Here is a 25578-nt window from a genome sequence, read left to right as displayed (position 1 = left end):
AGTTAAATGTTTGTGCTCATATCAACTGTTGCCACAGTGTGTGATTTCATTATTGCCTTTAAATTCTGAGATTTTCCTAAGTTCAAATGGGACATGAAAGCCCAGGTAACACCAATCTTCTTATACAATAGAGGCATGTTATTACTTACTCCTTTGCAAAATTTGTGACTAAAGGAAGAGCCTTTCAGAGTAATTTCTTAGCTCTACTGAATATGACGGACAGTAAAAGATAATTGCCAATAATGTATTTTTAAAAAACATCCATAAGCATTTTGCATGGTGTTTTTATAACAGCACAGCTTTTGATTCTAAATCCTTTAAAACTAAGAACTCTATAAAAATAAAGTAAGGGATTAAACATAATATTTTGTACCTTTGATTATTGTGCTACAAGTTGACAAAAAGCTGAGAATTAAGTACTCATACTTGGCATCCTATTAAATGACATTTTTAAAGTAAATAGGCAAAAAACTATAATTGAGAGAAAAATGGAAAGGAAGATAATTCTATTTGTAAAAATTTGGTCTTTTTCAAACTACCATTGAAAAAGTTTAACATGGAACTTGGAAGAACTGTAGAAAACAAAGAAGGTTAACAATATACTCCAGCGTATTTGGTTCAACATCTTTAATCACTTGTCACTCAATGGATTTATTCTTTCTCTGATTACAGCAGACGGATCAGGTACAGTTTTAGAGTAACTTCCCTAAGGTTGTGACTTGCTTCATTTACAAAGATGACGAACCATCAGATTCATATTCCAAGAACAGAAAGGCTCTTCAGTGATGGCCAGAGGACTCTGCAACAAAGACACGATTTAGACTGTTCAAACAGTAAAGTAAATCAATTCAGGAATGTCACACAGATCCTAGAACAGACAACTGTACCTACACCTGAGCACAAGAACTGGCAATTCAAATAAAACCCTTGAACTGTGTGCATAAATATAAATTTGGTCAATATTAAAAATCCTCTTCTGCCAGTTTTAGAGCACTATTATAGGCAAACTTCCATTCTTCCTCCATTTGGGTATGTTTCTTTCACAATGGAATCTTATTTATGTTTTTATCCTGAAGTCTACAGGGCAGAATTTGTTCTAATTACACTTTAAAAAATGTAAATAACATTTGCCTGTACAAATTCAACTGGGAGCAAATGGGTTATCTCTCACTGTGCAGAAAGTTAACTGAGACACAGAAGTTCATGAAGCAATAAATTCCAGTGTGATGTCAGACAAAACTCTCCACCAATATCTAAACACTTCTTTATAAAGATACAAAAATACAAATTCAAGTTTACACTTTCTAGTTTCTTGACAGCTAAAATAGCAGCTACCCTTGAGATCATGCTGATTGAAGCACTTCAATTAAATGGTTGTTACTATTATTTAAAAGAATTCCTCCCACACGGTCAAGGGATACACCTTCCATTATACTTTTAAAATCCATGCAAAAGACAGACTAAGAAAGAGGTGGCATCTGTACAGATTTACTGACGTTTCAAGGTTATAAAACCATCAACACAACCAAAATTACATATTTTGAAGTAGTCTTTCAGTGTTTTCTAAATCTCTAACTTAAACCCCAAACTTATGTAAAATATTCTGAGCTAATTTTTATTGCACTGATTTAGGAAACAAGCCAGGGTTAGATGTTTAATACTTACTGTCTGCCACTGCTTTCTTTTTGCCTGGGGAAAAAAACAACAAAAACAAGCTGAACAATGACAGATAAAAAATTATTTCCTATTTACTTTTTGCAGTGAAATTTTTATTAGCTTATACTACTCATGATTTGCTAATTTAGCTCAAACAAGATTTAGTAAGTGCACAAAACATGCACTTTCCGTGATATATCTCAGTAAACTTTACATTGATTTTTAGAAGTTGTTTGTTTTAAATTAACCAAGACTCCATGCATTTAGAAAGTTACTGTTTTACATAATATACGGGTATTTTATATATATATACAATATACAGATGTAAACTGAAGTAATACATTTGCTTTAAAATCTTCTTCTGTAAGTAAAAAACTTATTTTACATTCCCCTTGTAATTGTTCTCCTAAAATAGTGATTCACAGTGATCAGACAAAAACAGATGAAAAATATTCTTCATAAGGAAGGCAGTCATAAGAGGCTGTGCAATTTCCACCCTTGGAAATATTCACTAAAATTATGAATAAGGCCATAAGGAACCTGATCTAAATTTGATCTAACTGCTTCAAGCAGTGGTTGGACCAGGGGAGCTCAAGAGGTTCTCTCTTCAATCTAAGTTACTCTACAACACATTCTTCTATAAATAAATGTACTCTTTTCCCTTTAAAATAAAGCTTAACATGCAGTTGCTCATTATTAAGGTTTTGGCCCTCAAAACCACACACCACTTTCTACATCTTGAATTCTCCTTGAAATTAAAGGTTAAAGCAGAAGTTAAACTTTTTTTTTCCCTCTCCAGCGGCTCACCTGCATATTTTTAATCTTGTAAGTACAATGTAACCATTTTGGACATGATACACCTTATTCCCACAAAGCTGGTGAAATGCTGAGACAAAATATCACCCAGCTATTCCCACAGCAAGGGGCTCCTTCCCCTGTCACCTTTGTCCAGAGCTTATAACATTTCACTGCTCACTACAGCAAGTAAAACGTTTGACTTGGGATTTTTTCAGCATAGCCTAAATTGAAACAGGAACTTCAAGACACCATCATCTGTTTCTTTCTCTAAGAAAATGATCCAATGTCAACAAGTAAAATCCATTTTCACACTCAATGATGTAGCCTGCATTTTGAGGTGCAGCAGCCCAAAACACACTTACACAAATTCATGTGAAAAAACCTTTTAAAAAACATTTTTTTTCAGATTTTGAGCAAGTCAGATGTTCATTTTTAAAATTAATTCCAACATTTCCTGATCTTCATAATGTAGGCACAGTTACAATGGTATTTGAGTATTTCTGATAGTGTAACCTACAAGTTTTATGGCAAAGATGTGGCCCTAAGTAAGACTTGATTTCCTTTTTGCTGATTGATTTGTTATGGATATTCTCTCCTATAAAACTTATCTATAAGGTAACAGACAGAGGAAGGCTACAATGTGTAACTTACCCCCATATGAGATTTTGTAATATGCATAAGCTGTTAATGCCACACCAACCCATATTTCTTGATATACAGTAGTGAAGTAGAATTTCATGGCTCTCAAGGACTTTGGAATCATGGTCTGCACCATCTGAAAATTACAAAACATTTTGTCATGGTAAGTTTTGCAACTGTGTTCTTAACTGCTGAATTTTTAATATATATACAGGCACTCTATCTATCTATCTATCTATCTATCTATCTATCTTTATGTTTCACACACACAGTCAATATATATCAGCAGCAAATTACAAGTCAAAGAAAACCAAACCCAAACACACAGAAGTATTTATTCCAAACCAAAGCAATGAAAATTCAGAGTTAACATTACAATTTATGGGCTAACACAATACCAAAAAAAAATAAAAATTCCAGTTGATGACAGGGTTCAAAAATGAGTCAACAGAGCATTTAGATTGACAATAGCTGGACTCCTCTCTACCCCTCAGTGGCAGCTTTTTTTAATGTTTCAAGATTCCCTCAGGAGAAAAGTCTCATTCCAGACAAGCCAGAGAGGCTCCTTCCTTACACTACCAATTGAGCTTCTCTTCCTCGCAGCTGTCTCCTCCAGCATAGTAATTTCTTCTCAAAATAGCAAAATAAATGATGTTAAGCTAATGAATTCATGCTTTCTCATGACTATTTGACTTTCAAAATATGCCCCAAGAGCAAGAAGCCTGTCAATGTTGCTTTTTTTCTCCTTTCCATGCAGCATTTAATTAGACAAACAGAAAACTGTAGGATGTTTTAAAATAAAGCCTACCCTAACTCCCATAATAGTTCACATTTGCACCACGTTGCACTGCAATGCCACATGCTGTACTGTCTCATGTACAGCACTTCACCCAATAGTCACTATATGCATTTATTACAACCCAAAAAAGTCAGTTATACATATATATTGACAGTATATGGCAAAGCAGAGTCCCAGGAAAGCAAAGCAGTTAAACGTTTTCTGAGATAATGCTCACTCACTACATGTAAAGCATCCTTGGGCAAGCCTCAAAGAGAAAGCAACTCCGATGCAGCTCACGTGTAATTACCGACAAACCTACATTTATCTTTTATTTGTTTACGGGCAGTTATTTCAATCCAGTTTATCACCGTGGCCAGAGTTCCTGAAACAGCGTTCTGCTTCCACCAACACTGTTAAGGACACTGCGCCTCCCCCTCAATGTCCAGCGTTTGCGGTTTCAGATCAACAGCGGAACAATAAACCACTCTGCTACAGCAGAGCATCAAGACATAGTAGCAAGCAAGGCGACTGAATAGAAAGGGAGGGAAAGATTCCATTGCTGCAGAACAGAGCAGTAAGCGGTGCTCTTTCTAGGTAACATCCCGCGAAAGCCCGACACAGACCTCTCCCCAAGGCCTGGGCGAGCCGTCGTCCAGGCTCTTTTATTCTGGAATCTCCCCGGGACAGCGCTGCCTCCGCTGCCTCCTTGGCCTCCCCGCCACAGCCCCCTCAGCCCGGGGCACCCGCGGCCCGCCCGAGGCCCCGCAGCGCTGGGGCTGGTGGGTTCCGGCGGAGCTGCAGCGCCGCCGGCCGCGCCTCCCTCCCCCTTCCCAGTGAGCCATCGCTACAGCCCCGAGCGGTGCCCGGCAGGAACCGGCAGGAATGGAGCGGGCCCCACTCGGGGCCCGGACCCACCGTGGCGGCGGCGCTCGAAGGTCACGGCCGGGACGGGTCCGCTGCCAACGCGGGGCGCGCCGGGAACGGGCGGGCAGGCACAGCGGCGCCCCCTGTCGGCGTGGAGGACCGGGGCGGTCCCGCGCAGGCGCGGAATGGGCTGGGCTGGAGGCACCGCAGTGGGGCTCACAGTCCTGCCTCCTGCTCCTGGTTATCCCAGAGCACATGGCACGGGATTGCGTCCAGGGTGGTCTTGGGTATCTCCAGTGAGGGAGACTCCACACTCTCTCTGGCCAGTCTGTCCCAGTGCGCGGTCACTGCACAGTAAAGTTCTTCCTCATGTTCAGGTGGAACTTCTGTGCATCAGTTTCTGCCCGTTGCCGCTTGTCCTATTGCTCAGCACCACCGAGCAGAGCCTGGGTCCAATTCTCTTGGGATCCACCCTTTAGATACTTACAGACATTGATGAGGTCCTCTCTCTTCTCGAGGCTGAATAGGCCCAGGTCCCTCAGCTTTTCCTTGTACGAGAGATGCTCCAGCCCCCTCATCACTTGCATAGCCTCTGTTGGACCTGCTCCAGGAGCTCCATGTCTCTCTTGTCCCGAGGAGCCCACAAATGGACACATCCCTCCAGATGGGGCCTCACCAGGGCTGAGCAGAGGGGCAGGATCACCTCCCTTGACCTGCTGGCAATGCTCTTCCCATCGGAGCCCAGGGAGCCTCTCTCTGCAGGGTCTTGCCTGATCTGTGCCTGAGTCCTGCTTCCCAAGAGGGGGATAACAGGTGTCCTGTGCCAGGACAATGCCAGGAAGGGGCTGTCACAAGTCTGTGTAGGGAATAGTTTGTCCTGGAGGAGCAGGAGGCACCCCCGGGCCAGATTCAGCAGGGCTGGTGCACCCATGTGCCTTAGGGGCCATTTCCCCTGGGCATGGGAAGGGACGGGACCACTGGGATTCTAAAGCAGCGCTCGGTGTTGTTCTGTGGCTGTGAAAGGGAAATGATCACCCACACCTCCCATGGCTGGGAGGGGAAGGCAGAGCTTGGGCCTTTTTTTCATGCTAAAATTCTTTAGTGGAGTCAAAGATGCACTTACTCTCCTACTGAGTGATTTACATAATCTGCAGGTGTGTGGATTTGCTAAATATGAGTTTTGTCACACAGGGCAGGTCTTCTTGGATCTTATATGGGAGTTTTTTTGCATTTAATAGAGGATCATAACTTATGTTGCTGAAATACTGCATGTACCTCACCTCCTTCATTTAGAACATTCAAAACCTCTTTACATTTTTGTGAGGAAAATCCCCTTGTCTCTTTCATTTAGGATTTCGAGGCTGACATGTAAAGCAACCAGAGGCTGTGGTATCTTCATCTCTCTGCGTATATCCCAGATTTGTATTTACCTTCCTGACAGCAACACTTGCAGAGCAATGAGCCAAGAACTGCACGGGATGAGGTGCCCAGTGTGGAGATGATACATCCCCAACTACAGGAGAGAAAGTGAGGGGCTACCCTCTGTTTGTATTGTTTTGTATTATTTATCTGATTTAACAAATTACACACAGGTGTTTTGGTTATTTCAAAAGGGGGCACGGATGACAGGGAAAAAGGGAAGTTGAGTGACACATTTATTTTAGTTTCTATTCTTACTTTGAGGAATGTTATCCAGTAAGAATGGCAGGCTTCAGTGTGTCACTCTCCTTCTGGTCTGCGTGTGTTTGTCTTGCCCTCCTGCGGCAGGTAAGGTTGTTGTAGGGTCTGGAGAGTGGTTTGACGGAACTCAGCCGGTGCCACAGTCGAGTTGCCTGGGAAGTGAGGGCAGACCTCGGCCGGGACCGCTCCCGTCGGGAGCAGCTGGGAATGTCTCTCAGCTGCGCTCCCGCGCCGAGACGGGGCGGGGCCGGGCGGGGCAGGAGGCGGGAAGTGGGAGGTGGGAAGCGGAGGCGGGAAGCGGGAAGGCGCGTGCGCGTGGCGGGAAGAGTCGGGTCGGGGCGTGGAGCCGAGCCACGTGCCCGGGTCGGGACCCGCCGCCCGTCGCCATGCTGCGGAAACTCACCCAGGAGCAGATTCGCGACTGGTTCACTGTCCGCAGCGCCGTCACCGCCGTCGAGTTCTTGGGCGAGGAGCCGCAGGTCGGCCCCCCGTGTTCTGGTCCCCGCCACCCCGCACGGGAGCCTTGGACAGGCGCGCGGTGAGTGCGGGACACACGGCGCTGCTGTGTTTGGGGTTTTCCCGTCTCTCCTCTCTGCTGTGTCGGGCGTCTGCTGTGTCTGCTCTGATGTGTCGGGCGTTCCCCAGGGATCTAGGTAGCCTCCTCTGGCTCCTCTTCTACCTGGGGTGTGCACTTGTTGGCTTCTAGCCCAACACCCCCGGTAGTGTTTGTGGCTGTAGCCCAGGTGTGGATAGATGTGGTTTTTTTGGCTTAATGCTTATACTATTTTCTGATTTGCTATTGACTTCAGTTGTCTTTATGGTTAATAGCTATGACGCTTGGAAGATTTGCTTTCTCTGCAGTGCTTTAGCACTGGTGTGCAGCTGTAGCAAGTCTTGTTTTGAAAAACCATAACAGTGTTAGGAAAGACCCAGTTTATCCTGGTTCAGGTGTATTAATTTGATAACTTTGTCAGTGGCAAGTGTTAAACGAAATTACATTAAACAGTTCATTGCTCTAGTGACCTAATTGAAGCATTTAAGTGACCGAGGTAAGGCTGCTTCGAGGTATGTTGATGTATTTACTCCTTGGAAGTGCTTTATTCTCTAATGGCAGGGGTTACGGCCAAGGAGAGCTGTCATGTGTGTTTGCATAGCAGCCAGGTACATTTGGTTTTCACTACTGCCTGAGTATTGGAAACAAAAAAATACTTTCCCTTGGATGCTGCCTAAACTAGAAGATGTGGTTGTGCAGGCTAATCTTAGTATTTAGGTGAATTCTAGTTAGTGCATCCCTTTTTATCTTTTAATGTGAAAGTATTGCTACAGTGAAGCTCCAAATCTGACTGAGATCTACTGGATTTTATGCAAGCAGTTAAAATTTTTCAGAAGTGAACAGATAAAACTTAATAGTTCTTTAAGGTTATTTAATGTGGATGTAATTCTGGAATCCAGTATGTACAAGATGTCTGAGACTTCTCCGTCTTTATTTAAGTAGCAATAACATTTCTGCAGTACTTGAGAGATGTTTTGCAAGAGATTCTCGAGCCTATCTGAGCAGTAAACCACCCAAATACATTAAATAACACAGTAGCAACCTTGTGTGCCTATGCAGGGGCAAATCTTTGGTTGGATAAGATACCTGTTTCCACTCATAACTCTTAGCAGGTGACCTGATTTAATAGGCAAATTGTGTTAACAGTGAAAAGTTGATCTTATAGGTGTGGGGTTTTTTCCTGTCTCCTCTGCCTTGCCCCATCCTAGGGGGAGAGAGGGGATATGCATCCTAAGTGACCATTTATCTAAGTGTGGACAGAACTTCTCAAGAGTAGATTTGTATAAAGTCTTTGAGCATTGATGATAGGGGGGATGTGCTGGCACAAAATGGAAAGAACACGCCTCTATGAGAAGGTGTATTTGCTTAGCTGTGTTTTGTTTCTGTACGTGCTTCTGTTTCACTGTTCTGGTAGTGTGCTTTTGTTTAAAGAATTGTTGCAAAACTTGAAGGCTCTAGAGGTTTAGATTCAAGTGCTTAGATGGAAAGCAAGTGCTTGTATTTTTTTCATTGGTTTATTAAGAAAGAGTGTGAAGACCTGAAAATGAAAGAATTTCTCTCCTTTTGTTAGGGCTGCTTGTAATGTAAAAGTCCATTTTAATATTTCCTTCAAAACTCAATTTGTTTCTTGGGAAAATTAAAACCAAAGTTACTGCAGTTTTTTCAAATGCTTCTTTGTGCTTATTTCAAGTTGGATATACTCTTATTGGTGGAGACTGTCTGCTTGCCACTTTTGTCTAAATTTATATATAAGAATGTATGGGTTTAGTGCCAAATTGATAATGGTAGTAACAGGTGTGTTATTGCACAAAAGTGTGTATAATGACTAGTATTTCACAAAAATGTTACTGAGGTTGTCTAATGGGATCTAAAAACCTGACATCTCTTTTTAAGAGATGTGGAATGTGTTCTCTTCCTTTCGCAATGATGCCTCATTTTACAAGATTCTTAAGATTATTTTGTTTTCTGAACTACCTCTAGAATAGCAGTATTAGTAATTGAGCTTGTTAGGGAAAGGTAATAGAAACCATAGAAATTGTGGGTGGATTTTTGGCCCTTAAATAAGTCGTTGATTAACTTTTTAATTCCTCTGATTACGTTTAACTGAATGAAAAGAAATGTAGGTCCTTAAATCCTTCTTTGTTACCAACACAATTGTGGTTCACATTAAGACAATTAAAGGCTTGAGTGTGGAAGAGGTGGTTGTTCTCTTTGGTTTCTTGCATTCCATAGATGTACCTTTGGCTAGAAACATTGCATGCTGTTTGCTCTGCCTGTCTGACACCTGTGCAGGTGGAGACATTTCTGTCCACCACTCACCTTTCCATCACTGCAGTGTTTTGTGTTGACCGCCAATGTCAGAAATACGGCTGGGTTAGTTTAAGGAATGATACACACTTTCAGATCACCTCATGCAAATCATGTGGACCATAAATAAAAAACGCCTAAAGGAGCACTTGAGTTCTTGGACAGTGATTTTGTGCAGGGAAGTGATGACTGACCTGCAGCCATCCTACTCCTGTCTGATGGAGCTGAAATCTGGGTTTGCAAAAATGGACAAAGTGAAGCCTTAGTGAATGGCATTTTCTCAGCACTTGGCTGGTTTTTTTCCTGTACCTTCTGGAGTTCCTCCTTGGTTTCTCCCTTTCCTTCCCCCCAAGAGTGAGCACTAAGACTGGATGCAGGATCCTAATATTGGTTTCGTCAAAATCAGGCATATGAAAGTAGATGAGCCTTTTAGTGCATTTCTCTGCCATTGCATTGGGATTTAACTTTAAATTGGCAGTGATTGGCTACATTTTAAACTAGTACTCAGCAGCTGCCTTCTAGCATATATTTTAGTGGATGGTCCTTGTTTCTGGACTTAGAAAAATGCATTTGCTTATATAAAAAGTGAAATTGAAGTTTTTGTAGAATGCCTAAGTTGTATCTGTGATCATCTTGTGGAATTGGCTTTGTTTGGTTGGTTTTTTTCCCCCTACTTCTTTTCTGGTGATCATAAAGGTAAATGGATATTCTGTGTTTACTGGCCTTTCATTTTCCATAACTAAAATTTGGAAGCTAAATTTTTAGGGCTTTTTTTCACTTATATTCCAGAAGAAAGTTGTGAGGATACCATTTTAAGAAATGAATTTATGTGAATTGTCATTGCAGGAATCCTTCTCATTTGACCAAATACAAATGCAAATAATTTTCTGAAACCAGTACTGTGGGCATTAATTCTCAGTGTAATATTAATTCTGCCAATGCCTTTTTTATACTCAGTACCTGTTACCCTCCTTCCTATGGAAAAGGTCCTTCCTATTTAAAACTTTGGGGAGTTTTATCATTGAAGAAAAAACCTTCCTTTCAGTCCTTCCCTGCCCTCTTGCAGGGATTAGAACTTTGGGAAAAGAATCTCCAACTCTTTGTGCTGCCTTAGTAGGGCAGAGTGAGTTGAGGGCAGCATTTTTGTTATTTATCTACAAAAAACTGTCAACTGACAAAAGAAGGGCAGAGAGTTTATAGTAGCTCTGAGTGCAGATAAAATGAGTTTGCACCTGCCTGTTAAGTTTTGTGTGTTTACTTTATGGTAAGTGGAGGGACTGCTTACTTTTGGTATTGATTATTTTACATTCTGTGTATATTAAATTTTACTTTTCTTCATGAACTCTTTTTGCTACAAGTTTTTAAAGTTTTTTTAAAGTAATGTTTTCATCTTCTATGAGAATATTGTGCTGGTTTTTTCATGCCATTTATGTTGCATTGTTAGTAAATTCTTTCTTGGCTGGGGGATACAACTATGGAGCGTAAGAAAATGCCTTGCAATTGTGTGTTACCTACCTGATGAAATCTCAATGTTTTCCTCGGTATATTTGAGGAAAGTATCAGAGGAAATAGTTTTCCTTTGTGTTTGCAAAATAGTGCATTTTGTGAATTGGTCCATGTGAGTCTTGCCTGTTTTTTGTGATGTGACAGACAGATTAAAAGGAAATCTGGGGAAGAAGAGGTTACATAAGACATGTAAGAAGTTGTTATATACAGTGATGGGAGCACAATTGGAAATGTAGCCAGCTGAGTTCTGGCATATGTTTTCATTGATTTTCTGCTCTATTTGCCTGCTATGATCGTAACTGCTACATATCCAATCAGTCTTCTAAAACTTTATTATGAACCCACAGCGATAGATGATGGCAACTGAAAAACATCAAGTTTTGTTAAATTTAAGTTTAGAATGATCACCTCCTGCTTTGGAAATGATCTGTTGACTCTGGCTATGCTAGAAAAGTACATCTGATTTGATGAAAACATTTAATGCAGAACTTGAGTTTCAAAGCAGCTTCCAGTAAGTCAAATGAAGTACAGATATTTGAAGTAAAATAGAAAGCTAATTGTTAAATGCTGCTGAATATCTAGTGCTTTCATTTAGTTGTCACAATACTTCAGCACATGCAGAGTACAGTTTAGAAAAAAATAGAAATAGCGCATGCAGTGTGTTGTAAGTTCTGTCATTGGTTTCATGCAACTTACTGTTGAAGTTAAGAAATAACTATTGAGCTCCAAAAAGTATTTACCAGTTTATTTGGTATAACTGATATATTAAACCATTTGTTTTACACAGTATAAAGTTCCCATAGATCCTAAAAGCTATGTGACAAATACAGAAGTTTTTGTCTAGCACTGTGTGGATTGATGCTGTTTCAAAATATGGAAAGTTATCTGGTTTTGTAGTTTAAATACCTTTAGCTCTATACAGCTGCAAAATAAAATGCTTCAGAATTTTTTCAGAAACATCTACATTTCTTACTAAAAGATGGCTTCAAACACAATAGCTCTAAGGAACAACAAAGATAAAAGGGGAGTTGATAGTTAAAGTTACTGCATACTAGCTATAACAAAGGATTTTAATTTCTGCGTTTTGCTAAAAAGGGGAGCATGTCACACTTCTGACTCCTGTGTAGTGGGATGGCAGTCACAAGAAGGGAATGCAAATGGCTGCATAACTTTGAAAGCAACACAAACCAAGTTAACTTGATGGGTAGTAATAAGGTAGATTCCAGATTCTATGGGAGAAGGTGGGAAACATGCTTTGTGTGTTTCTGTCGACATAACTTGAAACAGTGGGGATTTCATCCTTGTCCGACTTGTTTGAGCTGTTGCCACGTGGACTGGAGTGTTCAGGGCAGTTTGTATTCCATGCATCCACCAGCTGCTCTGGTTGGTTTTCTCTCTCAATGGTGGTAAGAAAATCTTTTAAAACTTGCTTGAATATGTAGACTATTTCCCAGGGTAAGACATCATTTTCTGCCAAAACTTCACGAAATCTAGAAGCAAACCAAGATTGAAATCTAATCATCAGCGCTGAAAACTCTTCTGTTTCCTCTCTAGTCATTTGAGAGGAGGGGTGGGAGGAGGAAATTACTGCATTCTGGTGTTATTTTTTCCTTGCTGCCACATTTCCCCACACACCTCCCCCAGAAGATTGTAAGAGGAAAAGAGCTCTAACAATGCACTGGATGTGCTCCAGCTATTATGAGAATTGAAAGTGGTTGTTTCTGGGTATGCTTTTTTTATTTTCCTTTTTCTTTTTTTTTTCCCCATCTGGGTAACTTGATTTAAACTGACTTTGCCCTTAGGTATATTCTGGGCTTTTAAAGGAGCATAGGCTTGTTCTGTCGTGTCTGTGAGTCCCTAGAAAATGTATTTAAAATACAGGCATAGGAGAAATTTTATTTGTAAAATGTGGCAGGGTTTTTTTTTAAATGGAAAGTGGTTTTTTTTAATGCTGATTTGCGAGTTTTAGAAGCTTTCAAGTATTTTGGACAATAAAACTGGAATTGTGAATAATAGTGCCTTGTATTAGTTCTTTAATTTGATTTTTGGTTATTGGATTACTATTTAATAAATATTTGGAATAAATAGAGGAAAAACTGGATGTATTGAAAGGTCATATAAGACCAGGAAAATCCTGATTTAAAACTTCCCTCAACTACAACATATTAAAGTGAAGATGTAGTTTATAAAACACCTGTAAAAGTGCATTCCAGTTGCTGGTCACTGCTACTTTTGGAGATCAGAGCCAAATACGAACTTGGATTAGGTAGAAAAGCATCCTGCTTTTGATAGAGTGCTCAGAGTTAGGGAAATATGAAACAATTACCTGCTGAGAACAATTCCCGTTTGGCAAGGCTGGATTTGTGAACACAGAAGTTCGAGCTGCCGTTGCTCAGTAGCTGGAATTGTGGCTTGAGGGTTCTGGTGGTTCTTGAGCCAATTGTAATCTATGCCAGTCTTCTGCACTTTTTGTTCATTTTCAATCTCCTGCACTAATCTCTCACGCTCTTTCAGGTGCCATTTCAACTCCCTCAGCAGGGTCTTTGTAACTACTTCTGATCCAGGACATCTTGTGGGCTTGTAGGAATCAGTTTTGGACCATTTCATCCAGCCAAAAAGTGGCATTTTTAAGCTGGAAGGGGAGAGGAAAGAAAAAAAAATTAGTTGTTTCTATTTGGCTGTTTAGTTTTTACCCAGAGACTTCCTTCTTAGCACCTGAATGTCTGAATCAAATTTTATTAATGGTCTTAGAATACTTTGCATACAAAAAGAGTAGTGATAACAGTAATCACAGAGCCATAATGAAATCTGGCAAGCTTTACGCTTTCCCATCTGTTTTTGTAGTTAATGTACTATATGAAATATACAGCCTTTAAAAGTGCATATCTATCATCTTCAAAATATTTCATTTTTTTATCCTATAATATATTTGGTGAAAAAAACCCAGGGGAAACCCCCCCCTCAAACAAGCAAACCAAAAAACCTCCAACCCCACAAAAAACCCCAACCAAACAAGAACCTTCCTCCAACAAAACACAAAAGCCTAAACCTCCAAAATTTGAAGTTACACGTACATTTAAAAATTATTTAATCAAGTTAAGTTTTAGGACTCCGTATGATCTGTTTTTACAATTTATCTATCAATTTGTATTTTAAATTGTTGTTCACATAACCTGGAATCAGATATCTGGTGGAACAGACTTTTAAGTTGTAGTTTTTAAGAAATCATGCAGACACAAGCATGTGAACTGGAGTAAAATAACACAACTTACCTCTGCAGCTGTCTGTGAGCAGTGTTGTTTCACGGGAGTTTGCTTGATGGTCTCTTACTCTAGCATGTCCTGTTTGCAGGTTGTTACTACTGCTGGAAGAAAACAAGGGTTTTTTTCTCTTTTCCTTTTTTTTTTTCATTTACTCAAACTGTTCTTAGAAAAAATGGCTTTCTGTACCGAATATGACAGTTTAAGTTTTTCTGCTTTTAAGGTTCTTTTTCATCCTCTGTACCAGAGAGAAACAGTAATCCATTTAACATAACATGGTCTCTCAAATACTTCCTACCAAGTCCATTAAGATCTCCTACCTTTGAATTCAGTTCTGCCGGTGGCAGCAATTTAAAAAAAGATGGTGACAATTTCAAATGCTTGTTGCTAAATGCATCCAAAGGTATTGTTGGTAGTGAGATGAATAATGATAGTCTGAAGCAACTACAGCCCTGCTTGTAGCTAAAGTTAAGGCTGTCGTGTGATGTGATGCTTGGCTGTGCATAGCTGTAGGTCACAGTTTAGAGCTGTATTTTTATGCCTGTAGAGTGCTAAAAATAACTATGTTGCTTTTATCATCAAACTAAACTTTGAGGCCATTGAGATGCTGGAAGACTTATCTCCCATTAGAGGGGGATCAGGCTGTTCTGCTGTCATTTTTAAACAGCTAAGAATAGTTTTTCCTCTAGTAAAGATCATCTAAAGCTTTTGTTAAGTGAGTGTTGACAGCAGAGACGTATTTGACAGTTGTTCAGGATTTTGTTGCTGCATTTAATGCTTCTTCCAGATGAATTTGATCTATCTCATGGTACTATACTTTTTCATTACTGTGCATAGCTGTTAGCATTTTAAACTCACATTTTAAATGTGTTTGAAGAAGCCAGACTGTAACACCTACAGTGTGCCACTAAAGACACGTTAATCTAATTAAAAGAATAGAATGATAACGAGATGCAAATTGAGGTCAAATTGATCCAAAAAGCTCAGAATTGTAAGTCTTACCATAGACATTCCTTCTCTCTCAACTGGCTGTCAGTTGCCTGCTCCCTCTTTCCTTGATGAATACTTTGAGCATGTCCATGTTTAAGGTTCATTCTCGGGGATGGCACTGTGCACACCAAAGGTCGCTGAAGCAGCCATTTTCCGTTCCAGTTATCCGGTCTCTTCCTATTAATCTAAGCAGTACCCATGGAATGCAAAGTGCTGCCTCTCTGGCTTGCTCTCGTTCTAATGACTGTCTTTGCTCCTCTAAGTATTTTTCATTCCTACTTTTTCCCCCCCCACTGGTGTGTTGAACTGTTGAGAGAACAAAGGTTCTGTAAATTTGTTCTAGATGTCATACAACATAAAGGATGATGTGTATGGCTGTTATTAAAGCTGATACTACTTATACATTGGAAAAATTCAAATGTCAGTATTAATCCCCTTCAACTGGAAGGTTTTCACATTGCATTGTATGTGGTACTATGAAAAAGCAAGGGAGCTAGGTTTATGATGACAGAACTGTCCTGACAGATTTTCAGATGAAATTAAAATGCTCCTTGCCACCTCCTTTACAGTACAGTTAACATGTCACCACTTTTTTTCACTGTATCAATCTGCAAGTAAACTGCTGTACAGTATAAAGCCGTTATAGTGTCTTTGCAAATTAGTGAGCATGTTGGAAGGTCTGCTAAGTAATTAAACGAGAAACCTACAACTTTTATTTTTTAACCTAACGTTTGATTGCATCATTGAAAATGCAAAGCAGGATACTGAGAATTACGTTTATCTTTCCTTTGGTAGAAGAGCATTAAAGCTGACAGTTTGTATTGCATCTACTTTTGCTGGCATTTCAGGTATGGATTCAGGAAGAGATGACTGCTCATGCAGGGCTGGCATTGAAAACTGGAACTTCAAAGTAGAGCAGTATTTCATACAGTTTGTAGCCCATGTTTAATCCTGGAAGCTTTGGGGAGAGTTAGAATTCCATCCAGCAATGCCTAAAGGTACTCAAGGGTCTGGTGTGTGGTCTCTTCCTGTATGACACTGCAATTGAGAGGACAATTAAGACATAAGTTAGAAGAATTGCTTGCTTTTAATATTTTTTAGAGTTAAAACTTCTGAATTTCTCCTTGTCAATACACTTAAAGCTCGTAGTTGGTAACAGACCAAGTTCTGTGTTGAAGGCGTAGCATAGTAAGAATATTTCTGTACACTATGACATGAGTACAACAGACAACATGCAGATTTAAGTAATTGAAACTTACCACAGAGAAACAGGGGATGCATGTTTTGAGGATGCTGAATATATCTATATTTTAGCTTTTTTGCTGCAATAGCAAAGCATGATTCCAAATGAGTGCTTTAAGAGTAACAGTGAAGTGGTTTGTGAATATTCACAGGAAATGTCCTATTGTATAAGCAGTGGCATTAGAGATGAGTGAATTCTTACTTGAAAATCATCATAACTAATGTTAATACCCACTACTTTAGAAGATGTGGCTGTTTAGGGTAAGGTAATGTTTCTTGGCAAAAAAGAAATGACAGATGATGTTTATTTTACCATCTGATGCTTTTTGAAATATCTTGAAAGCTTTCTTTTTTAAAAAGATAGCAAAACAGAACAACTAAGTAAAATAATCTCTTTAGCACAGGAAATTTAGGTATTTGCATGATATGTGGTTAAGTAAATTTTACATTCTGATTATGACCTTTGAACACTGCAGTAATAAATAATTTGCTGTACTGTGGAAGGCATATCTTGAAATAGGCTTATCATTCTTGCAAAATCTGAAATTCTCACAAAGATTAAATGTTCTCTAGGGATCAGCTTGTTTTTCCAACTGTAGTGTTTTCCTATGAACAAGTATTGTTCTGTAACTGTATTCTGGGAGAAAAAAAAGCTGCAAATCCAAGTCAACTCTGAGTACAGCAGGAAGCCTTTACTCCTAAGACATGTGCCTTAACATCACAAACATAAAGGAACTTCCTAAACTGACAGCCAGGCCTTCTATTAAATAAGACAGTCTAGTTAAACCTGGGGCTGCTACTGTGCCTGTCTGTAAGGACTACAAAATCGGTACTTATTTGTGCTGATGGAGTGTGCTGTTGGACAACACACTTTTTTTCTGACAGAAAGGGCAGTTTGAGAAGTTGATGCTGAACAGCAGCTCATTGAAAACCACTTGTATTTAACCAAACGCTGCACTGATGTGAGTAACAAGGTGTGGTAAATGGTGAGAATAGGTGAAGGAGAAGCTTCTTACTCTTTTCTTTGGAAAATGCTATGGCTTCTGTACCATCTGGGATGCTCCTCTTACTTCTGCAATTGAAAGGGGCAAGAAGTATAGCGCTCTGTGAGTGAGGCTTAATGTCACACTGAGAAATGATCAGCCTAATTATTTGACCAAATGTGCTGATAGCAGGTCATAACCATAGCTAGCTAAGCTAACATTTCAGCCCATTGCTGTGGTGGTGTATGTTCCATAATTCTTTGTTAGTATCTGTTGGTAATAATCACATGCTCTGATTTGCTGCTTGTGAGTTTTGTGTGAAGGGCTGATGAATGTGGAGGGTTAAGCCCAGTGGGCACCCAAGCACCACACAGCCCCTGGCTCTACTCCCTGCTCACCCTCAGCAGGATAGGGGATGAGGAATGGAAGAGAAAAAGAAAAAAACCTTGGGTTCAAGATAAAAAGCTGTTTAAGAAGGGGAAGAAGAGAGAAAGAAAACAGAAATTGATGCCATCATACATCACCTCTTATGGGCAGAGACCAATGCCAAGCCAGGTTCTGAAGAATAGATGGCATACAGAACTGAAACCATTCTCTTTTCCTTTTTTGATGCTGAGCATGACAATACATGGCATGTTGTATCTCTGATTGATTTGTGTTACCTGCCTGGTTATGCCCTCTCCCAACCCTTGCACACAGCCCAGTCTTTTACAAGGGCAGGAAAGGGTGCAGTGTGAGAAACAGAGAAGGTCTTGATGCTGTGCAAATACTGCTCAGCAATAACTAAAACTGTGTTTTGGAAGTGTTGATTCAGTCATAAATCTAAAACACAGCATCACAAAGCTGCTATGAAGAAAATAAGCCCATCAGTCATCTGAGCAAAGAGATATTTAATATATTTTATCCATAGGTAGCAGGTTGGGTCATTTCCTTCTATTTATGAATGCAGCCCCACTCCTTGGATTTAATCACTAACTTCGTAGTGCTTTTTTCTTTTGATTTGACAGAACAACTCTCTAACTGTTTTGGGCTGCAGACAGATGGTGAGTCTACCTCCTGTGATCGCTTCAGACAGCATTTGAGTGCTGCTTCTGCTTTTTAACAACTGTGAGCAAAATTTGCCACGAGCCTGCACAAGAGGCTCTTGGTAAGACTCCTTGTTTGGTCCTTTGCTGTGACAGTGAACAACAGAATAATTCTCTGTTAGCAGCATTAACTGACAGAAATTTGTGTAAGCTATCGCTGTACTCCTGGTGCTGAGATGAATAAAATCAGGGCATGGCTGAAGCTGATTTCTTCCAGTTGGACTGTCTGTAGCTTTAATGTCTCTAGCGCTGGTGACACTTCACTACTAGGCAGGGGAGTTACAGGTGTCAACTGGAAACTGAGAGGATCTTGCTTTCAATGCTAATCTCCATAGGCATTCTTTTAAATTAAGAGCTGTCTCTTGCTTGCATTTTATTTTTTCAGAGATTTATTTAATCTGGATTTTACCAAATTGGTAACCAAATGTTTTTGTTTGGGTTTTCTTTTGATGGGAATTTTTTTTTCCTTTTTGGGCAAGTTCTTTGTCTTGGTGTTCAGAGGGGAGGGATGAATTCTGAAGTTTTAAGGAATGTAGCTGCTTGTGAATGGTGCTAAAGGATCAGAAACAATGCTTGGTAGAAAAACTGTGCTTTCAGTTGCAGGTAACAAATATGAACACCTGCCTAACATTTAATTAATAATTAATTCTAACAACTTTAATTTGCAAAATTAACTGTTTCATGTGTGGTAGTTGCTGTGTGGCTTGTCACCATCCGCTACAGGTACCAGCTGCCCTCCTCAGAGCATCCCTGTTGGAGCCATGGCTGCAGAAATAGGAGTTCAACACCTCATCTCTAAGAAGGGTGCAATTCTTTGAAGCCCAGCAGTTCATCCCAGTCTCCCCCACTGGCATAAAATCCCAGAGTAGTAGACAGTGAATGTGAGGATTTGGTCTGTTTCATCCTGACATTTGTGGTTGTTGTTTTTCTTGGATTTTAACTCTGAGTGAGGTGGCAGATGGAAGGTCTTGTAGACCTATTAGCTTGATATACATGAAATATCTCTGAGATATTAAGTTTACATAGTCTATCTAAATCCAAACATTTGCATTTGAGTTTTTCAGGATTTTGCAAAGTTGTTGTAATGCACTCCCTGTCTCACTCCCCAGCTGTTTAAGGTTTTAAAACAGGAGATCTGAATGACTGCTGGGAGGAAGAGCAGTGCAAGCCTTTAAAATGCCTATATATATATATGAAGACTTTATCACTCAATCTAGCTAATTACATTTTAGAACAGCTCTCTTAGTGGAAAAAAGCATCCACCTCACTGATTCTTAGATTCTTAAAATAATTAAATGACTTTGTAAAATCTCTTTTTTTAGTATTTAATAGATTACACTTACTCTGTATTCTGTTAATAGTATTTTTTTTTTCTGAAAACATTATGGGGTTTGAATGACAGTACGTGATTTCATTAAAGTTAGTGCATTTCTGCAGGTAAGACCATCTTTTGTATGGAAAGCAAACTTCCAGCTAAAGGGAAAGTAATTTTTAGTATGTCCTTCAGTAAACCTAGTGGAAGGTTATTCACTGTCATGGCAAATGTTCAGTTATGTAAAGTGTCACATTACTTTAGTTTCAGAAAAGAGGCTTTGAAACAGTCCACTGTATATATCTTACTAAAATTGTGCAGCAAAATATGGCTCTATATGTTATAAGGCTAAGTGATTTCTCCCCCCTCCAAAGATCTGTAAGTAGGTGGGCAGTTTGTGTGCGTGACAGAAGCCATGACTTGGGGCAGTCCTTCTCTTGTGATCTGTGAAATGGGTGACACTAGTTTTATGTTCAACTTCCAGTCCCATGTGCGCAGGGTTTTTTCTGTTAAATGAGGCAGAACATAAATAAGCAGAAAGTACATGTCTAAGATTTTTTAAAAACACAACCATAGAGAAGACTTTGATTTTTTTATTTTTCCCCCCAATTTTGTCTCTAAGATGAATGTATTCCTGAAGTTATATGGCCTTGAAGAGGAGCTGCTACTCCAAAAATAGTTAATAGGAAATCATTTGAAATTGAACAAGCAAGCATCTTAATCCTTGGAATTTCGTTACATACTTGGATGTTTTCACATTCAGGTGTGCTGCCTGAGCAGTGCTATTTTTTCATGGAATAAGACTGTATATATCTTATTAGTTTAATAAAGATTTTTTTAAAGCATTGCTTCTTGTGTCATGAACTGTGTTCAGTGTAGGCATTGGCCCTTCCAAGTGCCACGTACTACAATACCAAACAAATTACCTGTCACAGTTATGTTTGAGATTGGGCAGCTGGTTCTATTTTTGGTAACTAAGTATATGTAAAAATGCTTTGGTTCATATTTCATATACTCAAATACAAAAATTTACCCAGTGTACTTGGTTATGATAGCCTTGTTGACTTATTAGAGGTCATTCTGTAGCTTGAAGAAAAGAAAGACCTTTCTCTATTTGAATTTATTTGAAGGAAGGCACCCTCAGTGTATCTGAAATCATTTACATCTGAATGTGTCAATAGTTGCTGGTCTTAAACTGTTTCCCTTCTAGTAATTCCCCCAAAGTGGTGGCTGTACTTAATTTATGTTTAAAAGTTTTATTTCAATCAAATGCTCAAATTAGTTTGACTGGACATAGGTATTGAGATCAATCAGACTTCAGAAAAATGTTGTAGTAGTTAAACTATGTGAAATGGAATAAGGGAAGTATTCTCTTATCTCATAAGTAGCAGTGTTAATTCTTCACCAAGAGGAGGAATGCTGTGTACCTTTTTGCCTTGGTAGAAGGGCTCTTGCTGGACACTGCTGTCAGGCTCAAAGTTCTCTTTGCTGCTTCATAAGCAGCTGCTGTGGTTTTTTACAGATGGCACAATGTAGCAAGAGTTACTTGTTGAGTGAAATTATTAATTGTTTTCTCAGTAACTTTATAATTTTGCCTGCATTTGTCTGCTTGGGGTGGACATAATGTCACGTTTGCAGGCTCAGCCATAGAAATCTGGCTGATTTTGAGAATGAAATGTGCCCTTGATTTGAATAAGATTGATTTCACCTACTTTTTTAAATGAGAGAGAAGGAAATAAAAACAGAACAATCTAAAATCTCCTGCATTTACTTCAGTTGATGACTTCAAATTTTCATTGATCACGTTAGTCACAAAAATACTTTTTACTGCTTCTTAATGTGGTAGAATTTTAACTGTGTTTTGTACATGCAGCTGAAAAGGCTGGAATTTGGAAAGCCCAAGGAATATATACTATAACAGGGCAGGTGTACCACATGGCAGTTTTCCACTCTGTCTGAGGGAATAGAAGTGGGAGGAAGATAACTGGTGTATCAGACAGACATGTGCTTTGTGTGTAGAATCCAGAGAAGTCCCTTCATTAGCGTTGCCATTTCCTAGCCTGGAAGGGATATGAGTTTCTGAATCTTCTTATTCCTCTGATTTCAGCAAATTTTGTTGAAAATCACTGGATTACGACCTAATGGAAATCTCTTTCTGTTTATCCAGGTATATATAGGATGATACTGGCTTATTAATGGTTATTTGAAAGGATTGTATTGTTGGGATGATTTAGGAGAGTTCCAGAGGGCTTTGTAGTGATTTCTTTTCATTTTGCCTAAAGCCTTTCATTCTTCTATAAGCTTTTAAATTTACTAATGCTGCAAAGTTCAGCATTAAAACATCAAGAAATGATATAATGAAGCTTGTTTGTTCATTTTATATTCCCATATGCAATTTTCCAGTTGCATATGATTTTTCCCAAGACTGCAACCTGATTTGGTACATCAAGTGCACAATGTTCATTCCTAATGACTGGCTATTAAATATTTTGTTTATTCATTGTGTAGCCTGGGGTTTATTTACTGCGTGCTGCCTTCTGAAGACAGAAAACCTAATTTCTGAAATAAAACATTCAGATATCCAAACAGCAACAACAACAAAAAAAATTAATGTAGTCTCACAAATCACTGAGGTAATATTGTCCTTATTTTCCTGGAACTGTGCAGGGGAAGTTTCAAAGTACATATATCCTTCTGGGAGCCTGTTTTGAAATGCTTGATGCTCCATATCCAGGAGATAGTAAATAACTACATTTTATATTTATTTATATATATACACACACACACACACACGTATATATATAACATCCCCCCCGCTTTGTTAGGTGATTTCAGCTGCTGCTTAAATACTGATGTGTCTGCAAGGTCTTGACTGCAAACACGGAGTGCAGTTCTCTTTTCTCACCCTTAGCCTCTGCCCCTCAATGGGACTTTTCTCTTGAAGTGATTTATTTGCTCTTGCTCAGGGCTCTGACAGTCAAACAAGACCTGCTCTTCTGTGATAGCATTGGCTGCCTGGGTTGGATGGCTTTTCTTCCTCACAGAGAACCAAAGGACAAGTTGTTTTTGCTGCATAACTCCTTTTTTTTTGTGCGTGTTCCGAAGATGTGTGTCCAGTGCACTCAGTGAGGCTGCAGGTTTATGGAAGTGGAAAAGTAATTGGCTGTATCACTAAAATATATATATATAGTATGTGCATATGATGCTGCCAAAGTGAGGTTGTGCATCCAAGCTTCATTGTGGCATTTTCAGCTACTGAGTGCCTGACTTCAATACCATTGTTGACTTTTTGGGTTTAATTTGTGTTTAGTGTATGCTCAGTGCAATGACCTATGTTATAAGCAGTCTGACAGGATTTTTTTCCATATTGTACCTCAGATTCCTGCCAATGTTGAGTGGTGTTCCATGTTCCAGGCATTCCAGAGGGTTTGAGCGATGCAGGTGTTGTGGTTTTCTTGTTCAAAGTTGGCAGCTGGTGCTCATGTGGACATTGTTGGTTTTTTCCCCTGACCACTGTCATCTCTTGACTAAAAGTCAAAATTTTTTCCCTCAAAACAGTGAGAAGATTCTTTTTGCTCCTGTCTACTTCCCCTGTCTCCAGGAAATTGTGCAAGAATAACCTATATTTTCCTAATTGTATTGTGCAAAGAATTGGAGAAACAAAAGCTGTTTTATCTTTGTTCAGAAGAAATAGTAGTCTTTCTCAGAAGAGAAATTCCTGGGTATTAAAACCTAAAGGATGATATTTTGGGTGCTCAATGTTTTTGAGTGTATACAAAAAGATTTAATGTGGCATTTTCCTCGGGCTAGTATCAAAGTGCAGAGACAAATTTTTTTTCTGAAGTTTGTTCATTGAAGTAGTTACTGCATGACATGGAGACTCTGAACTTCCTGTGTAATGCTGTTATTCTCAGAGATATAAATTACTTGGTTTAGGAAGCACTGATTTATCATTTCTTTTCAGGTTGCCCATCACAGAGAGTGTTGGAACTGAACATGCTGAGAAATACAAACAAGCAGAGGAACGAGAGCTAGATGTAGCTGGAAACAATCAGCTTGTCTATAAACCAGGTAAAAAAAATATTATCATCAGATGCACTTGTCTTTTATCGTCCTGCAGTCTTTTCCCCAATCTCCACTATTCAAAACTATAAAACCCTACTGTGTATTTCTCGTTTGTTTAATGATGTATGTGTATTAGTTTTATATATCAAGGCATGGTATTAAAAAGACCTTATTTTCTGGAAACTACAACATATATTGCAGTTGCATAGATAAATGTGCATATGTCTGGCTTAATGTATTGATAAATGTAGATCTGTGATTGAAATAAGTCTGCAAGGAAGAGATAACACTCATTAGATTAATGTCTTTGTTCTGCTTTCCCATTTTCTATCCATGTTATTTTTGTGTGTACTTGATTATTGCTTTGAACTGCCTTTAGAAAGCAATTTGATTGCACTGCTTTCCTAGGAGCTCTGGTAAAATCAGTCTGAGGCTGACTCACTTGTCAGGGCAACTCAGCTTCAAACTCTGCTGTGCCTCTTAATTTCCAGATTTGTTAATGTAGCTGATTTCCCAAGAAAAGGACGTTTATGTGTTTTGTGTCTGTTCTTTGTGTCAATCTGTTAATACTTTTTATGTGCCTTTGCTGATATACAAAATTTGGCAAACTGAGAAATTTTCTTAAGTTACTGTCCTTCAGTGCTTCTGGAGATCATGTGGCTGATGGAGCCATTTGCTGTGTCTGGCACCAGCTGAGAGGCAGCAGGTGCAGTTGGCCTGTTCAGCATGTGCAGTGCACCTCATCTTCTCTCCTAACCACAAAATACTGCCTCTTCTTCACTTGACATTGCATAAAGCTTGTGGCAGAGGAGGAATTGAAAGGTGAAAATGGGAGAATAAAGGGACTGGAAAGAGCTTCCAGTGTTTTAGTTAAGGTATGTGGTGTTCTTTAGTTTTTGTGTGCTTTACTAGCCAAAGGACAGCAACAAGCTAAGTGTAAGTTCTTTAGATGTTTCTTTAATAGTGTAGTGGTACTGATTAATGCAGTGAAATACCCACAGATCACTTAATGTCACCTATTGAATCAGAATTCTGCCTAAAGTAAGCTAGCAACCTAATTTGGGATCACTTGTAGCCTACATAACTTTGAATGGAACAGATGCTAGCAGTGTTCCTTCTGTAAAAGAAACGGAGTTATAACTTAGACTTTTTAGGAAATATTTCTGTGTAGTCATCCTGGTACTTTATTTTATAAATACCTATTGTTTTCTTGGTCTACTCTAAAATATTTTCCCTTGAAATTTATACCTCCTAATATTATTCTTGCCTTCCAGTTATAACTGACTTAGACAGCATCTAATTAGCAAATAGGCCTAAAAAATAAGTAACATACTGGCATATTACATACTCCCTTATTATTATGTTAGATATTTACCTTAGTTCCTTCCACCGCCTTTCCCCCCTTTTAGTCTTTGTCTGTGTCATTGTCTGGAGCCTTGTTGCTCCAGGAGCTGTTCTGTGCAGTGGTGATGCCTGCCCGCTCTCATCACAGCTCTGCTCCCAGCTGTGTACGATCCAGTGGCAGACTCTCAGCAAACTGGATAGTAACAGGACTGGAACATTCCTGCGGCATTCTGAGACTGAGCTGCCAAATCCCACCTAGATGCAGAATAACATAAAAACTTCAGAGAACCCTGGTTCTTATTGGTATCACTTTTGACTTACAGGCAGATGAAGAAATGTTATATTAAGATAATAGAGCAAAAAAGCTCAGTGAGTGAGCGTAAGATTTCTGCTGTTAATTTTACAAGTTATAAATGTGTATGTTGTTACACATTTGAGACTGGTGCTCTCAAATAGTAATGTGCTTGTTGTGCAGATTTCAAGAGCTCCAAGACTTAATTGTAGCTATCAGCT

The 25578-nt window shown here is 39.3% G+C and overlaps 3 protein-coding genes across 4 annotated transcripts in view; 1 reads left to right on the top strand and 2 right to left on the bottom strand.

Annotated features, from left to right (window-relative positions):
- Positions 1 to 610: 610 nt before the first annotated feature.
- ATP5MJ (ATP synthase membrane subunit j) lies at positions 611 to 4895 on the bottom strand. Of its 2 annotated transcripts, none has more exons than XM_071557415.1 (4): positions 4790 to 4895; positions 3106 to 3229; positions 1666 to 1689; positions 611 to 799 (listed from the first exon to the last, which is right to left on the bottom strand). In XM_071557415.1, exons 2-4 carry the CDS (start codon positions 3227 to 3229, stop codon positions 780 to 782), a joined length of 168 nt encoding a protein of 55 aa, XP_071413516.1. In that variant the 5' UTR covers positions 4790 to 4895; the 3' UTR covers positions 611 to 779. The 2 variants fall into 2 exon arrangements, with proteins under 2 accessions (XP_071413516.1, XP_071413517.1); XM_071557416.1 differs by lacking the exon at positions 4790 to 4895 and adding an exon at positions 4498 to 4627.
- A 1909-nt stretch (positions 4896 to 6804) lies between these two features.
- Positions 6805 to 25578, top strand: part of TDRD9 (tudor domain containing 9) — a 79411-nt gene continuing 60637 nt past the window's right edge. Inside the window, exons 1-2 of the mRNA XM_071559380.1 lie at positions 6805 to 6956; positions 23621 to 23727. Coding sequence (XP_071415481.1) covers positions 6805 to 6956; positions 23621 to 23727 — 259 coding nt within the window. The remainder of the gene's footprint in view (positions 6957 to 23620; positions 23728 to 25578) is intronic.
- On the bottom strand, positions 11977 to 13409 carry RD3L (RD3 like). Its single transcript, XM_071559381.1, has 2 exons — positions 13111 to 13409; positions 11977 to 12274 (listed from the first exon to the last, which is right to left on the bottom strand). The coding sequence occupies exons 1-2, from the start codon at positions 13407 to 13409 to the stop codon at positions 11977 to 11979; spliced, it is 597 nt and encodes a 198-aa protein (XP_071415482.1).

Source organism: Pithys albifrons, chromosome 6, assembly GCF_047495875.1.
Source record: "Pithys albifrons albifrons isolate INPA30051 chromosome 6, PitAlb_v1, whole genome shotgun sequence".
In the NCBI taxonomy this organism is placed as follows: domain Eukaryota; kingdom Metazoa; phylum Chordata; class Aves; order Passeriformes; family Thamnophilidae; genus Pithys; species Pithys albifrons.
This window is presented reverse-complemented; position numbering and strand designations above follow the sequence as displayed.